This window comes from Hippocampus bargibanti, linkage group LG06 (genome assembly GCF_051943395.1).
Source record: "Hippocampus bargibanti isolate YZ-2025 linkage group LG06, ASM5194339v1, whole genome shotgun sequence".
NCBI classification, from domain to species: domain Eukaryota; kingdom Metazoa; phylum Chordata; class Actinopteri; order Syngnathiformes; family Syngnathidae; genus Hippocampus; species Hippocampus bargibanti.
The window spans coordinates 3,121,501-3,139,384 of NC_142739.1; the positions used below are offsets into that span (position 1 = coordinate 3,121,501).

A 17,884-nucleotide genomic window follows, 5' to 3' on the forward strand; every position below is an offset into this window, starting at 1 on the left:
AGACATCTCAAATAGTGTTCGCCAACCTCTCTCGGCAGTGCAGTTTTGATGAGGCGAGTAGGGTGCACTTGTCTCATGCCTTATCCCATTCTTTCTTAGTAAATATTGAAACTCTTGCCCAGTGAACTCTGTGCCGTTATCGGATTGGATGCATTTTATTTTTCCATATGGGGCTACATCTGCAATGAATTTTTATGTAGCCTTTGTCGTGTCAGCCTTTGCCTTAATAAAATATGGGAAAAATCATCCCACTGTGGTCAGTGAATGCTATTGAGTATCTGTAGCCATTTCTATCTGTCAGTTCTATAGGACCGCGCAGGTCTGTGTGCACTAGCTGTAGCACAGTAGCAGCTTTAGCATCTGCATGTCTGTTCCTGCTTTGTGTCAGTTTGCCCTGTGTGCATGTTTCACAGTTTTGATTAGGCTTGTGTTTCACCCTAATAGACATTCCTTTAACCACTTTTTCTAATTTAGCAACATCTTCGAAGTTACAATGACCCATTATTTTGTGCCAAGGTTGGATATCATAACAACCATACGCTTCATCAACATTGTTCTCTTCTATTGTGTTTAGGTAATACATTCTACCATACACCTGCATTTTGAATTTTGTCCCATCCCCGTGGACTAACCAGTCATCACCATCTTTGAAGCGGACGTCTGCTTCACTCGCTGTTGCTGCTTTGGCGGAGAAGGATGTAGAGTGCTTGCTTGAGTCTCGTCTTCACGTGTCGCCCCTCGCTGTCCAGCAAGTAGACCTCAGCCTCTCCTCTCATCTTTGCCATTCCGCTCACCTTGGTTCCGTCTGCGAGCTCAATGATGTGGTCCTCGGGTTTGAAGCTCTTGTCGACTGTTTTGAACTTTGTGGTGTCGTTGACCATATGTGTTGTGGCACCACTGTCGACCATAAAGCCTTTCTTGTTTGCACTTGTTGGATGGTCATTTAGATTGAAGAAGAAGGATGTGTGCTCTGACTCGATCTCGTCAGCAGCTCCCTTCATGGCGTCGCGGCCTCGTCGCGGCATTTTGTAGTCCCACTGGTTTACATTACATTGTCTTCATTAGCACTCTGGTCACCTTTTCCATACTTTTCGGTGTTCTCAAAACTTCTTAGCTTAGTTTTGAATCGCCGAAAGTCATTCTGTCATTAGTTTTGGTGACGTGCACCACGAACGGTTTGTTAGAGTCAGGAATCCCTTGTAGCACCATGGCTATCTGAAGCCCATCGCTAATGTGCTCTTCTGCTCCTCTTAATGAGGTGAATACAGTCTCTGCTCGGATAACATAGTCTGTGACTGTCTCATAGCTGCCTTTTCGGCGTGAGGAAAGTTTGCAATACAAACTCACCACCCGTGGTTTGTTCTTTCCAGCATAATGCTCACAGAGAATCTCCAGTGCTCTTCTCCCGTCACGTTTTGCGTCCCTCATGACCAGCGATAGACTCTTATTGTCCAGACATTGCACCAACTCTGCATATGCCTCTCCATTCTTAGCCTTGTCTTCGGCGAGAGCTTCTTCGCTGTCTTCCTCAATGTTCGGGACGCCCAAAATAACGTCTCTGAGGCCTCGCAACTCCATGTGCGCCAGGAACCTCGTCTCCCAGAGCTCGTAGTTTTTCTCATCGCCATCGAACAAAAACCATCTTTGGCCTGTGGTACTGGGCTCATAACCTGTTGCGCTAGTCATTCTGGCAGCAGTAATAGTGTTTTAACAGTAACCAAAATGGAAGCTTTTCGTAGCGATTGCAAAGTACTCACAAGAGAATAATGATGCACAGCCGTGTCAATCATTGGTCTGGGAACTAGACAAACATTTTATTCTGCGCATGCTCTTAAAAAGGCTTTACAATTTCCGGGTATCACATGATCAGCTCGTTTCACGGGTGACATCAATCAGTGAAATTTCCCCAATCATGTCTTTGCCTCACACACACATTTATACACGCACACTCAACACAAACCCCACAGAAGCAGCCTGGAGATGGAATTGATTAGGTATCTCTGCACTATGGGGTAGAGGTAAGATATTCTGCCCGAGCCCGACCCGAGCGCAATTATTGACATTTTGTGCCCGACCCAACCCGAAATTTGGGTCGGGTCGGGCTGGGCTTCTCTCTCGCGGAATTTTTTAAATGTCAATAAAAATGTATACTAAAACGATGTGTGGATACTGAACCAATGAAGACTTGTTATAAAATAATAATTATTATTTTTCAAAGCAGTAAGTTTATTCTTATTTAACTACTAAACGGGAGCACGCAGCCAGAGCACGCTTTGAGCTCAGCTGAGTCAGCGCACGTGAACGAAAGCCAGAGTTTGAAGTGAGTAAGTGTCCGCCACCGTTTCCCTTCTGCCCCGCCTTCCTAAAGGCTGCTGTGGTTTATGGCACACCAGCCGGCCGTCAAACTGAGGGATGACCTTAAAATTTCTGTCAACTCTTCAAAAACTTCGCAATGATAGAAAATAGTCGGTTAATGTAACCTACACAAAAATCTAAAAGTTGTCAATGTTTATACAGTCTTGTTTAACTTAGATGCCGTTGCAAAGGCTTTCATTTGTTATTAGAAATTCCCCCCCCCCGAATTGGTCGGGCTTGGGTCGGGTCGTGCTGACCTTTTGGGCCTAAAGAGTTTGATGTTTCTCTTTATTTCTAGAATGGTAGTCAAAAGTAGGTTTGTTGTCAAATCTCTTTATTTGTCGAATGGTGGTTGTCAATTCTCCCAGGGAAGTGACACACAGATGTCTCGCAGAGCTTGATCGTGGCGTGGAGTCGAGCAAGTCGTGCTGTGAAACTCCGCCCGATGCTGAGCAGGTCTCTGGGAGTTGCGTGTGTGTCTGATTCCGAGATGATTATGATCCTCTGTCCCGCGACAGCTGCGCCTTTATACTTTCCAAGCGTGGGAAATGTGTCAGGCTGCAGTGACGTGCGGTGAGGATCATGGCTTGTGAGGCAATGACGTCATCACAGTCAGATTTACAAACATATAAACTACAGAGTAGCTTATTCACCATTTGATTGGCAACAGTTAACGTGTTTTGTCTACAATGTCATGTCAGCATTCTTTATATAGCATAGAAAAAAGAATAAAATATTATCGTGTTACCTTTTCTTATAAATGAAGTCCATGCGCCGCTCCTTCTGAAGAAAGGCATTGATAACTTCTTTGTAGAAGCCTTCCTTATCTTTCTTCAGTTTTAAAAGTCTCTCTATTTCTTTCAATTTATATATGTGATCCTCCATTCTGAAAATGAGGCCAAGCAACACGAAAAAATGACTGGATGGTTGCATGTAACTTGCTAAATGTTTACTGTAGCTCGCTGTCACCAATTCTATTATTCTGCAGCCGAGGAGTTGCAAGAAGAACCTCTAATCACCAGCGTCCACTGTTATGAGGCAGGAGAACTGTGTGCCTCACCCATGCACACAGTTTTGATAAAAATAAAATAAAATAAAATAACCACTGTAGTACATTGTTTATAATGTAAAGTGATTTTACATTATATACACCAGCTAAACTGTAGAAATTTAGTTCATATACTGAAAGTGTTTGAACACTTTAATAGCAGAGGGACAGCAATGCGGTCTTACTGCAGAGCAAGCCAGCACAGTTAGCATAGTCATTGCGCAATCCATGGTGAAGCTCAGCCAGCTGTTGCCTCACCGCTTGTGGCTACTTATTATTTGAACGGTAAATGTGAAAATTCAGCGATTTTGAAAAAAATTCCCAAAATGGTGAAGTTAAATGGAAAAGAACTTTAAACTACAAATCACTAAATCACTAATAACTGTTTAATGTATTTTTTCATTTGATATTTCCATGATGACAGGTGAGGCTCGGCCTCCCCTGCCTGCACGTCACCGTCAGGCTGAGATTCACATCAAAGCCGCAGTGCGCACCTGTGCCGCCACAGGCCCGATCTTACCTCAACTGTGGGGTCAAGCGATAACCATTGAGGCCATGTAAAGTTTTAAAAATATTCATTCCTGTTTCATTTTAGTTTAATGGTCAAAAACTTTCCATTGATTACCTAATAATTATAAATTATTTGTCACATTAAATAGCTGGATGTGCGTATTTACAATGCAGGATGATCGGAAACTGAAACAAAGAAACAACCTACTGTTGCTGACTCATGCATTAAATTGCAATCAACCGATGCTGAATTTTATTACACGCGTACTGCACATGGTGACGTTCCCCAGACTGTGGGATCTTTATTTACAAATGTGTGTAACAGTTAATCACTCCTGCTGCTAGAAAGGCCACTTAGTTTCCCAATGCTTGGTATTTTCGATGCCACGGCCAGCACTTGGCAGTGTTGCGTTCCGTTGTGACTATGCGTAGAAGCAGAAGCCAAACGACACTGGCAGTGTCCAAATTCACAAGATGATCCACTGGAAGAACGCGTTTTGGCCGCGTTATTCACCCGTGACATGCAGTATAAATTCATTTATTGAGAGAACTGACTCAGTTGGTGAAAGCATTGCGCAAGCCAGGAACAATATTCTTTGCTATGATTGGCCAAAGTAAAAGTTAGTTAGGCCTGCACATATTGCCGCATGGCCCAACCAGCTCAAAGTATTATGCTGAATGTCCCGCCTTTCCCCTGCCGTCTCTACGTGCAGCACTAGTTTAATGCAGTAGTCAGATAAGCAAGAACCGAGTTAAATTCATGATACAGTGTCGTGAAAATTATTTATAATAATGGAACATTCGATATTCGTGGTTCATGTGACTTATTTTGCCATCTCTTTTTTGTTTATCTAGCGGAAGGTAGTGTGATTGTTTTTCCATCTCATTTGATATTTCACATCGGCTATACTTGTTTCTAATGATGTGTCAGTCCATTTGTGGTTGCTTCTGGCTAATCCGGACCAACGTGCAGTCAAATGTAACATGGCATTTAGGATGGTTTTGTCCTGGCATGATTTTCATTTTTAAAACACAAAAATAATAATTCCAATGTATTTTAACTGTCTCGCTTCGAAGCTACATCTTGCTGAGACATCAAGCTGGTCGGGGATGTCTTCAACCTTCAAAACCATATTTTTGCGTGTTTTAAATGACCAGATTGGCGAGTTGCAGTACTTGTGAAGTAACTTGTGCGGCCTGCTCTTAAAACTAGCTACCCCCCTACTATGCTAATTTAGCTTGCTTGTTACATAACTCAATAATTCAGCATTATTAATACATGCTGTCAAACCCAATGTGCATGGATTTGCAGTCCTAAATGCAGTTGTAATGCTCGTTAAATCGTTAACTTTAAGAACATAAAACCAAGATTTATTTTTTAGTAAGATCCCTTCTCATAACTATTCTGTGAATTGTGAATTTCTCCACTGTGAGACCAATAATGGTTATCTAATCTAATCTGATCTAATTTTATTGTAATGCAATATTTGTTTCTTTTACAGGTTTGAACTTCGATTATGGAGTTTTGAATTACACTGCGTGACTTTTGAGGGGAAAGCGAGGCTTTCCCCTCAAGTTGATGGTTGGACTGCAGGCTGGGAAGGTTGCAGGGATTCTTAAATGTGTTGCCTTTTGTAAATTATATTGAGAGCTCATAGAGAACAAATTATTTTTTGTAATATTTTGACGCCATGGTTTGGTGCACAAGATAAAACACAGGTTAGTGGTGTTATGCCATTTGTGAGGGCACCTGGGCTTGCTGTTGACATTTTCTTGAGATGGTAGACTGAGAAAGTCTCCAAATTTCGGGGGTCGCTAGGGTGCAGTGGAAACGCAACACAAGCACAATTCTAGCACCCCACAGCACAAACATCTCAACCTTTCGTTTTGTTATTTTCATGTTTGATGCACTCAACACCGATTGAAGGAAGCATTTTTCCACTAGATTGTCAATGCTCCTGTGTGAGTCTGTGCGCACGTGCGTGTGTCTGTATTTGCGGCTGGACATTGCTTTGTCTTTGGTTTGGCTTTTAATTTAGACTACACTTTCAGACGACAGTAGGCATCATTTTGAAAATTTTGGGTAGCCCAGGATGAGTCTGGAATTGTCAGACTGTACCCCAAAATGCCGCTCATTGCAGCATGCAAATGAGGTGGTAGCAGCAATAACGAGCGGCTCAGAGGTGCAGTTACGAGCATACTTAATCTCACACTGCCATAATGCAGCAATTTTGCGGGATGAATTTGGCCGCACAGCATTGCACCTGGCTGCCTCTTTGGGAAAGAAGGCCATACTTGAGTGGCTGCTGGAAAATAAGAATGCTGATTTGACGGTAAAGGATGAAGAATCAGGCTGGACACCTTTGCATCGCAGCGTCTTCTATGGACAGATCCACTGTCTTCTTTCTCTGGCCAAGGTACATGTTATATTTTAAGTTCTAGTTTTATCTAGTTGGTCATCACTGAACGGGCTGTTGAAAAACATAATTAATGCGACCCCTCAAAATTAAGCTTCAGTAAATTTAATAATGGGATCCTTATCCTGGTGTTTATGTCTAGCATGGCGGAGTCCTGTCCACTCAAGATAAGGAGGGTCTTTCTACCCTGGACTTGATTATGAAGGACCGACCACCACATGTCACATTGAAAAACGCAGGTAAATTTTAATGTTCTACATTTACTGCACTATGATTTGGTGATTGGAAAATAATCCCGTATTGCATTGATGAAAGTACTGAAACTGTATTGAAAACGTAAATATTAAATATTGCTGTGTGCGTGTGTGTGTGTGTGTGTGTGTGTGTGTGTGTGTGTGTGTGTGTGCGCGTGTGTGTGTGTGTAACGCATTACAGATCCGACTGACGTTTATACATGGGGAAATAATACAAATTTCAGCCTTGGGCATGGCAATCAAGAGAGTCGATTGCACCCTGAGCTTGTGGATGTCTTTGCCAGGACTGGAGTTTATATTAAGCAGGTACCGGTAGATTTTTTTTCCAACTTGCTTCTCCTCAACAAACATTCCACATTCAGTCAATGTTTTCTAAATTTCAATTACGCTCATGTAAATGTCCCACTTCCACAGTTACAGGTAAATGTGAACCCTTTGGAATCGCCTGTTTCTGCATAAATTAGTCATAAAAAGTGTTCTGGTATTCATCTTAATCACAACAATAGACAAATGCAATCTGCTTGAACTAATGCCACTCACATAACATGTTCTCATGTATTTTACCACACACGTTTTCATGTATTTTTAAATCAGAGAGCCTTTAATAGTCCCACAATGGTGACATTTGCAATCTACATAATATCAACACAATATGTCAGCATTCACTGTGTGGTGGAAAAAGTAAGCGAACTCTTGGATTTAATAACTGGTCGACCCTTCCTGTAGGAACCATAACCTTAACGTATCCTGCCCAACGTTCACTAGGAATTTTGGACCATATGACAAAACAGTTTCACTTCAGCAATGTTATTGTAACATCTGGTGAGGATTGTTCTCTTGAAGTCATTGCAGTGCATCTATTGGATTGAGGTCACAACTCTGAATGGGCCACTCCAGAAGTTCTTCTGTTGAAGGCATGCTGTTGTTGATTCACCTCTGTGCTTTGGGTCATTGTCCTGTTGCTTCACCCATGTTCTTTTAGCTTCAATTGATGGACAGATGGATTTAGGTTTTTCTGCAATATGTCTTGGTAAACATGGGAATTCACCTTTCCTTTGATGACAGCAATCTGCCCAGGCCCTGGGTGAGCAAGCCATGATGCCCTTTTTTTGTATTTCAGCAATCATTAATCGTAGGTCTTCTGAGAGCTGTTGTGGTGCGAGGCATAGTTCACGTCAAACAGTGCGTCTCTGAGAATACTCCTAACTGGTGAGGTTTTCATGGGGCATGTCAGCTTTACCCAACACTTTCAATTTCATTTTATTTATTGGACTCCAGGTTGCTGACTACTGAATCCAGATATCTCATTAGCCTAAGGCAGTGGTTGGCAACCTTCACCTCTCGAGTCGCATGCAGCTCTTTAGCGGCGTCTTAGTGGCTGCCTGGAGCTTTTTTAAAAATGTTTGGAAAAAGAAAAAGATGGGTGAGGGAAGTATTTTTTTTTTCCTTTGCATATGTTGCCTTCATTTTAAAGCTTTAAATTTTTTTGCACCTTTTTTGGGGGTCCAATATAGCTCTTTCAACACTTTGGCCCAAGGGTTCACATACCTTTTGCCACCCTGCACTGTGAATATTTACATGGTGTAAAAAAATGTGTGCTAGGAGCTCAAGCTGACTGTTTGTCTATTGTTGTAGCTTAGATGAAAATCAGAATACATTTTATTTGCAATTTTTGCAGAAATTCAGGTAATTCCAAAGTGTTTTCATACTTTCTTCTTACAACTCTTCAAAACTTACGGCAGAGCATTGGGTCTTGTATAAAAACATAGCATTATCATTATGTCCTGTCAGGACACCAACTGGGTACCCCTCCCGAGTGCTGTGATATGCAACCCTGTCTCTGGAGGAGAGAAGCAATAAACTCAGACAAGAGTGTTTCATTAGTGTTATCCCTAAATCCAACATTCTGTTATCATAAATCATATCTGTTATGTCCTCTTTCATCTGGAACTGCTTACTGTAACAAAAAGGGTACAGAAAGTGCTTAAGAATGAATGACTCTCTGTGTTGTCATGTTACTTGTTATGTAGTTTTTTTTTTTGTTCTTTGGACTTCATGACAGCGCCGCGAGAGTGGCTGCTTTTCCAGCAGCTCCTGTATTTTGTTTTTCTACTTTCATTCCTTTCATAACTTTGCTGCTATGAAATGTAAATTTCTCCACTGCGGGACTAATAAAGGCAAATCCAATCCATATTTATAAGTAAAGTACACTGTGATGGGACAGCGATGTCAGCAGTAAACATTATCCTCAAAAAGGTCGTGGGCATGCTAGAGTCTATTCCAGCCATCTTCGGTCCGCAGGCGGGTTACATCCTGAACTGGTTTCTAGCTGATTGCAGAGCGCACATAGATGAACAACCATTCATGCTCATAATCAGACCTAGAGGAAATTTATAGGTTACACTTTTTTCACTTAAGCATGGCTTTGCATAGGTAACTCTCAGGCTGTGCCAACCTAAATATGATTTCCTGCATTATTTGTCACAAGAATGTTCTTATGTGCAGTTAGTGAGATACAGCATTGTGGTCATCTATTCAGTCCAGAATAGCTGTTTGTGTTGGATTGGGTTTACCCACATGTGTCCTAACCTGCTGTATGTGATCGAGAATAGACATAATAGAAGTTATCATATTTAAAGGTCATGTAGTTATGCTTTGTTGGTTGAACATGTATGACTAGAATACACAATAGAAGCAGAGAAAATCTGAGGTCAATCTGAGGTGAACAGACACAGCCTGTTACACTGTCATCTTCATGTAGGAGATCTGGCCTTGGGCGTAATTTAGGACTTGGTAAACTCCTTCACAGGAAGGGCTCATTAGCCAGGTTAGTTAGTTAACAATACATCTGCTGATGCACAAACTTGGACACATCATCAGTGTTGATTCCTAGAATCACTGGGTGTTTCGGGTCTTTCAACAGACACCCTCCTCCAGGCGACCCGACCGAGGTTTGCAAGGCCCCGGCCTGTGTCAAAGTGGCATGCTACTGCTCCACTGCCCCCACGGCTCTCCCCTCCTCAACCAGAGCCATCTGGTGGCTCTTTCTGCTGCCTCCACGTTGTTGCCTATGGCTCTTCTCCGGTTTGCACCTGTTATGCCCAGTGTGCCATAGGCTTTGCTCAGGGAGTGGCTGGCAAATCCCCGACTGCCCACCTCCACCGGCATACACCTCAACCTCCACCCGTTCCTCCGACATTCCTCCACCACCTCCTGGTACTTCTCCCTCTTCCTTTCCTGAGCCTCCTCCATCCTCTCCTCCCAGGGAACCGTCAGCTCCAGCAAGAAGATTTGCTTTGTGGCCTCAGAGACCAAGATGATGTCAGGTCTCAACCTGGTCTGGGTGATGTGTGCTGGAAACTTCAGTTGCCTTTCCAGGTCAACTGTCATCACCCAGTCTCAGGCCGTGGAGAGCAAACCAGTAGAGCGGTTGCTTGCTGTAGTCAACCTTTGTCCTTCTTTGACAAAGTGAATGGTCTTCGCCACAGGTGCCAAATCCGGCCCGCCACATCATTTTATTCGGCCCGCGAAAGCAAATCAATCTTGTGAAATTCCATGATGTGTGCTAAAATCCTAACCAAAATTTCAGATTTTTGGATGTAAACCACAATAACAGTCATTATTCTTGACTTCAGATTTGAAAACTAGTTATTCATTAATTTATTGTGCGATCTATATGTAACATGTGGAGGGGATTAAACATTCTAATGGCTTCCCCAAATTCATAACGGCCCTCGAGAGGAAACCATAACAACAATGTGGCCCTCGGCAAAAAATGACTTTGACACCACTGGTCTTCGCAGTGGCTCGGGTGTAACGGCTTGCCGCAATCCCCTTGCTGATTGCTTCAGCGATGGATTTGAGGACCTGGTCGTGCCTCCACCGATACCGACCCTCGCCCAGGGCCTTGGGGCAGCTGCTCAGTATGTGTTCCAGAGTACCAATCTTGGAACACAGGGGGCATGCTGGTGTTTCTGTGGTGCCCCAAGTGCACAGATTAGATGGGCTTGGAAGGACATCGTACACCCCCTGAATCAAGAACTTGATCCTCTCTGGGTTCCATGACCAGATGTCCTTCCAGGTGACGCGGCGCTCCATCGCCTGCTCCCACTTCATCCAGGCACCATGCTGCTGCATGGCCACTGCTCTGCTGGTTCGCTCTTCCTCGACTGCAGCTCGGACCTCCTCCTGCACCAGCCTCTGCCTCTCCCTCGCGCTGGCAGAGTCATAGCGGGTCGCTGTTCGTCTCCCCAGTCCAGCTCTACCTTGCGCCACTGCTCCAACAATGGTCCTTTGCCTCAGTCGAGTTTCTGCACGCTCAACTGCCTCGGCTGCCCTCCATTTCCTCCCTGTCCTCACAACGATCCCTGCCCCGGACACTTTGGCATCTCTGGATCCAGAGTACTGCAGATGTTCCCGTGCCCGTGCTACGATGAATTCCTCCCTGACTGAGCTGAAGGGGAGCCTGAGCTTGTTGGTTTTCCCGTACAGCCCAATGGTACTTAGGCTGCGGGGCAGTCCCAGCCATCTGCACAGATAGCTGCTCACTCTTTGCTCAAAACCTTCCACCACAGTCATGGGGAGCTCGTAGATTAGCAGCGGCCAGAGGATTCTTGGGAGGATCCCATGCTGGTAGACCCAGGCCTTGAATCTTCCCGGGAGCCCAGACTTGTCCACTGTTTTTAACCAGCCCTCCAGTTCAGCGCTGGTTGCTTTGATGGACTCGCTGTCATTCAGGCTGCAGTTGAAGACCTTGCCAAGGCTCTTCACTGGCTTCTCAGACACTGAGGGGATCTGGTTCATGGAAAGGACAATCCATTAAAATGTCTATGTTCTGTTGTTTGTAGTTGTTGGGGCTTGGGATGTACAGGTGTTCAAATCAAGAAGACTATGTTTTACTAATGTGTCACATAAATTTGCATATACTCTCAATAAATAGCTTGGCAGAGGGCTGCAGAAGTTGGGCGTTGCTCATGAATGGCTGCGTTCCATGCCGGCAGTAAAAGACAATCGTCCTGCGTTCCAGCCTTTCTTCACAGTGTCCAGCGAATATCTCTGACAGTATGTCATCGTTGGTCATTTCATGAACCTCCTTGCGGTGCAGATGGACCTGATTTCATAATTGCGTAATGACTGTGGCACCACATGTTATTTCCCTTGTATTCTTAGTCCACTGCAACTGCCTGAGGTTAAATATTAATTCCACAAAGACACATTTTAATTAAAGGAACAATGGTGATGTGTGGAATGTCAACACCAATCTCATACTTGGCAAAAGATCCCTGTGGTCTATTGAGGGAATCTATGTATTAGTCATGATGTTTGCTTGTCTAGGTAGCCTTTTTATTGGCGTAGTATTTTACTATCATTGCAAGAGGCATAAGCTGATTGATGGACATGGAAGAGATGACAACATCATGAGGTCAAATTGGAACAAGTCTGTGCAAACAGAGATATGAGTTAGATTTGTCCTTACTGTACTGCCTTTCTTATTAATAAATCCATTACAGAACGTCTGTGTTCTGAACGTGTCATTTATTTTTGTTTGTTTTATTTTTAGATGTAAAATGTTTTAAATTCAGATTGTTAATGTTTTTCTTTCGCTGTTTTAGGTGGTGCTCTGCAAGTTCCATTCGGTGTTTCTATCTCAAAAAGGTCAGGTGTTCACATGTGGACACGGACAAGGAGGACGCCTCGGCCACGGAGATGAACAGACTTACTTGGTCAGACTTATTTGGCAGGATTTTAGTTAAAAATTGGAAAAATTGCAGTCTGTCCTTGTTTTACAAAAGAGTTGTACTACATTTCTGTGAAAGCACTGGAACCTAAATCTGTACGTGTTTCATAACGTGCTGCAATCTATCGGTAACCTACTCTTATGTGACAGGTCTTACTGGCAGTACATACTTGTATGAAAATTTAAGATGGTCTCACATCAAAGTTTGGTTTCTTTTATGGGTTTGTTATTTATATGTATAGTAGTTGCTGGATAATTCAGCCAGAAGGAACCCAGCCCCTTTTGTGAAGTCAGCTGGGCGCCTGCTCACCTGTACCCCAAATGAGTCAAGTGCAACATAAAGCACGTGGATAGATGCATTAGAATAACTATGTACTGTACTTGTTTTCCTTTCATTTGCAGCCTGAATTGACACCAAAATACATGTCTTGAATTGATCAATTTCCGTTGGTGCTTCAAATGTTTCTCTCCTGAAACTCCTCACGCACAAAACTGCATGATCACCAAAATTCCAAATTATAACAATAATAAAATCAATATGCGTTGTAGTGCCTATCCTAATTATTTTATACTATATTTTATAACATTTGCTCTAGTTTTCACATACTCAATTTCACCTTCATTTCACTTTCCTTCAGGTTCCCCGAATGGTAGAGGGTCTCATGTCCCATCACTGCTCTCAGGTGGCCGCAGCAAAGGACCACACAGTGGTGCTAACAAAAGAAGGCTATGTTTACACTTTTGGGTTGAACACCTTCCACCAGCTCGGTTTGACTCCTCCACCAACTTCGGCACATGTTCCTAAACAGGTAAATTTGACATAGTAGAATACGGTGAACCTTGTTTCCATTACCTCATCAAATCATCTTCAGCAATTTGGAGCCACATGAGTCTGAAAATGTATTTATTTATTTGAAAATTTATTTTGTCCATTTAATTTTCACTCATTCTTTGGTATGTAGGTGTTTTCCAAGGCACTAAAAGGGAGGACTATAATTGGAGTTGCAGCTGGCAGGTTTCACACAGTTCTGTGGACGAGGGAGGCAGTTTATACAGTGGGACTCAATGGAGGGCAGCTTGGTAAGACATCAAATAAGTAGTGTGGCTAGGTGACATCATGTTTAAAGATCATCTATGTTGTTTGTGTCTTAGAAAATGGGTAAAACTAGATTTTTTTTTTTGTCAATTGGGGAACCTATTCATATGTCAACGATAAATATTATACTGTATTGTTTATTCATTTGGGTAGTGAATATCGTGCAATGGCGTTTTTTGTTTAGATTATTAACAAAAAAAAACAACAAAAAACAATTGATATATTAAGTCCCACTGTATGGTTTGGTCTTCAGGTTACTTGTTGGACCCCAATGGCGAAAAATATGTCACAGCCCCACGGCAGGTATCTGCTTTGCACCACCAGGATGTCACCATAAGAGTGGCTGCTGCAAGTAGTGGCGCAACTGTGATTGTGACCAAAAAAGGAGATGTTTACCTGTTGGCTGAATACCAGTGTAAAAAAATTGCTTCACGGTCAGTAAAATGCCCATCACAAAAAGCGAATATTTTACTTAGATTTATTATTGTCCAATTTTCTGAATTATTCATGTTGCTGGTGATATAGCACAGTCAATTCAAACCGTACAAACAGTGGCTTGTTTAATAAGAAAGTAACTAGTTTGTACTGCATGATTGCATACAAGTTAACTACCTGCATTTCACAAGTTGGTAGTTTCAGGTTGTGTTTTAGGCAATGATTATTTTCTGTTCTTGGCCCCATTCAGGCAGCTCCATATCAAGAAAGTCCTTGTCAGTGGTGGAAATCTCGACCATCGTGTAAGTCCCCAAATTCTAAATGAATGTGGAGGAGAAAAGTTGTCCATCTTGGCTTTGGATGAAGCTGGTCGGGTAAGTGCAGGCAAAAGTAAAAGAGAAAATGACATTATTTTTTTCCAATTAAAATGACCAGGACAGTATTCCCTGATAAACCATGTGTGATTCTCTTTACAATCATGCGACTTTAGATTTGAACTACAGGGAATTAAAGTAAATAAGATTGTATATATAATCAGAGTTCGCTGACAAAGCTCTTCGGATGAGGAGCGAAATGTCCAACACCTTCAAAGAAGTATAGATGACGGCTGAAGAAACCTTTTCATTGATTATAAAGTATATATTGTTTAACAAGTGAATGCAAATTTAAGATTTAAATTTTGTCATTCAAATTTCACCACATTAATCAGAAAATAACCTGCACCAAGAAAAGTTTTGAAACAGAACCCATGTTTTAAAGTTTTCAGCTTTCCATGTTTCATAAAAAACTTCAACCTCTGTCTGAGTTCACGCAAACTGACACACACGCACACACGCATGCGCACACACACGCACATACCATTCTATTGGTGCAAAATGGACAGTTGTACTATCCCAACCAGTCTTGTCTCATTGAAGGCCTATAGATGGAATGAATATTTTGACCAGCTTGTATTTTTCCATCCCTGTCAGGTGTTCTGCTGGCGCTCCTCAGGTAGCTCGATGAGAAACTGCCGCTGGGCGTATGGGCGGCAGGTTTTCATGTCTGACATTGCTCTCAGCAAAAACGGCATGATGTTTGTAACTCCGGAGGGGGAGGGATTCCGTGGCATCTGGGCTGCAGATTATAAAAAGTACAGTGAGAAAAAAGGTGAGTTAAGTGGAATGAGAATGATGCATGTTGACTAGTTGATTCTTAAATAATGGTATGAACGAAGCCCAGTATTGTACTTGTAATTTTCTTTCCGTATGTATTCTTACATCAGAGATGACTGTGGGGGTTTGTGGACATTCAAATGTTGCCACAATGTTTGAGCGAATTCGTCTAGAAAGACTTCCCTACGTTCACAGAGCCGTCAGCGTTACTATGGACTCAAACGGTCGAAATTTTGGATTGCTTCAGGTTGATCCCAAAACAAGGTAAAGGGTAATTTGGTGGCATGAAATTCCAGGCAATCATTCCTTGACCTAACTGAGTCTAAAGGGTAATTTGGTGGCATGTAATTCCAGGCAATCATTCCTTGACCTAACTCAGTCTAAAGCTGTAATAGCCCCTCACACAGGGATGGACAACTTCAGTTTTTTTGTCAGTGGTACTGGGGGGTCTTATTAGATGTATGATACAAGCAGTTTTAAATATGGACTTGCGTGCATATGTGCAAAATATTCCTCTTAATATAAAGGCCTAATTTCAATGAAGTTGGAATGTTGTGTTCAACGTAAATAAAACAATACATTTTGAAAATCATGTTCAAATTTAATTAAATACACTATAAAGACAAGACATTGACTGTTCCAATTAATAAAAATAAAAATATGAATAAATTGTTTTTAGTCAATAATCAGTAATTACAATTTAATGGCTGCGACACGTTCCAAAAAGCTTTGACAGGTGGCAAAAATTACTGAGAAAGTGGATGAATGCTTATCAAACACCTGTTCGGAACGTCCCACAGGTGAAGAAGCTCGATGCAATTAGGTGGGTGCCGTGATTGGTTACAAAACAAGCTTCCTTGAATTTCTCAGTCATTCACAAGCAAAGATGAGAAAATGGTCAAACCTTTTAAGGATAGTGTTCCTTAATGTACAGTTGCAATGAATTTAGGGATTGTCAAGTATGATCCATAATATCAACAAAAGGTTCAGAGAATCTGTAGATTGCATTCAAGCTGAAAAGCAACATTGAATGCCCGTGACCTTGAATCTGTCATGCGGCGCTGCATTAAAAACCAACATCATTGTGTAAAACAGGGGTGTCAAAGTCATTTTTTGCCGCGGGCCACATTGTATTTATGGTTTCCTCTCGAGGGCCGTTATGAATTTGGGGAACCCATTAGAATGTTTAAATCGCTTCAAATATTACATATAGAGCACACAGCAAATTTATGAATAACTCGTTTTCATATCTGAAGTCAAGAATAATGACTTCTATTGTGGTTGACATCCAAAAATATGAAATTTTGGCTCAGGTTTTAGCAATCATCATGAAATTTAACAAGTTTGATTTGCTTTCGCGGGCTGAAAAAAATGATGTGGCGGGCCGGATTTGGCCCGCGCGCCTTGACTTTGACACCTGTGGTGTAAAAGATGTCACCACATTGGCTCAGGAAAGCTTCTGAAAACCGTCAGTAAATACAGTTGCACATCCATCCATAAAGCTCTCTTATGCAAAGAAAAAGCCATTGATCAACTTTTTTTTTTCAAATTGTTTTTGAAAATTGTGGATGTTGTGATGCGGTGAACACAGCATCTTGCTTGTTGAGGTATGGTCGACTTTTCTTAACCACATGCAAAAGTCTGTCTAATCTGGTAGGCTACCTTGTCATCACTTCCAAATATGGGCTCACTGGCCACTGGGACACTGCCATCTATCTGACCTGCTGCACAACCCTTTCACAACCAGTGCGATTAGGAAAGAGCTTGAAGGTTCATTAATACTGGGTTCAGTTTTAAATTATGGGTGTGTCTTATGACTTTGTGGTCAAAACTACTACTATATTTAATTGTTTTTAAAGTTGGAGTTGAAGTCAAAAAACCAAACCTAAACACTGTGTTTCCTTTTTTCCAGTTTATATGAGATTCCCAGCATTTCTCCACCCTCCTTTGCCACACACTTCCAGAAACTTCTGGAGGAAGCACATGAAATGGACAGTATCCATGATGTCACACTTCAGGCTGGCAATCGCACCTTCGCAGCTCACAAATATATTCTGTCAATGAGGTCTGAGTTCTTCCGGAAACAGTTTATGGTTGAGCATTGTGGGATTGATGAGGAGCTTGATAAAGAAGTGAGGAAAAGTGAAGACACTGTGGGCTGCGACTTGTTCATTCTGGAGAACATTCCACCAGACATGCTGGAGTATGCCCTGCACTTCATCTACACTGATAACTGTGAGTTACTGGAGCACGGAGCCCGACCTCGACACCATGGATCCCTGATGGAACAAAGCGAGGTGTGGAATGTAAATCATACCCTAGTTATTTTTGGCCTATGTTCCCTTGAGTTTTTACAAGAGGTCAGAGTATAATCTACTGTTATGTCCTATAAATGCTCTAATTTTGTGTTGCGCAGGATTCAGAGGAAGAGAGGCTTAACAGCAACCTGCAGGACTTGAGCCTTCGAGGTCGCTCAGCACTCGAAGTGTATCGTTCCCTTCCCATAGCAGCCAAAGGAGATTGTAACAAGGCCACAAGCAGAAGCTCTAAAGTTGGCAAAAAGGTGAAAGGCAAAGGTGACAAATGTACCCTTGAAAGAGGGGAAAACCCAGTGAAGATTTTGCAGGCAGTAGCAAAGAAGCTTGGCCTTGGCAGCCTGTCTGTGCGGTGAGTTTTATGTTCAGAACCAACCTTACATGGTAATCCTTTTGATTTCAGTTTCTTATGAAGATATTTTATTTTTCCTCGGCAGACTGGATGGTGTCAAATATGAGGGTGGAAAGATCAATGTTATAAACAAGAAAACTGGCAACAACCTTAAATTTAACCAAAAGAAATGGTATGTGTTCTAAAATTGTCATATGCCATATATAGGGAG

The 17,884-nt window shown here is 42.2% G+C and overlaps 1 protein-coding gene across 1 annotated transcript in view; it reads left to right on the top strand.

The window, feature by feature from the left end:
- Positions 1 to 4,616: 4,616 nt before the first annotated feature.
- The window catches only part of ibtk (inhibitor of Bruton agammaglobulinemia tyrosine kinase), a 34,626-nt gene continuing 21,358 nt past the window's right edge, over positions 4,617 to 17,884 (top strand). The window contains exons 1-14 of the mRNA XM_088998225.1: positions 4,617 to 4,774; positions 5,416 to 6,330; positions 6,473 to 6,569; positions 6,766 to 6,890; positions 12,197 to 12,307; positions 12,960 to 13,130; positions 13,284 to 13,401; positions 13,671 to 13,851; positions 14,103 to 14,226; positions 14,824 to 15,001; positions 15,117 to 15,270; positions 16,919 to 17,303; positions 17,423 to 17,673; positions 17,759 to 17,845. Of these exons, the coding sequence (XP_088854351.1) occupies positions 6,007 to 6,330; positions 6,473 to 6,569; positions 6,766 to 6,890; positions 12,197 to 12,307; positions 12,960 to 13,130; positions 13,284 to 13,401; positions 13,671 to 13,851; positions 14,103 to 14,226; positions 14,824 to 15,001; positions 15,117 to 15,270; positions 16,919 to 17,303; positions 17,423 to 17,673; positions 17,759 to 17,845 (2,306 nt within the window). The 5' untranslated portion in view covers positions 4,617 to 4,774; positions 5,416 to 6,006. The remainder of the gene's footprint in view (positions 4,775 to 5,415; positions 6,331 to 6,472; positions 6,570 to 6,765; positions 6,891 to 12,196; positions 12,308 to 12,959; positions 13,131 to 13,283; positions 13,402 to 13,670; positions 13,852 to 14,102; positions 14,227 to 14,823; positions 15,002 to 15,116; positions 15,271 to 16,918; positions 17,304 to 17,422; positions 17,674 to 17,758; positions 17,846 to 17,884) is intronic.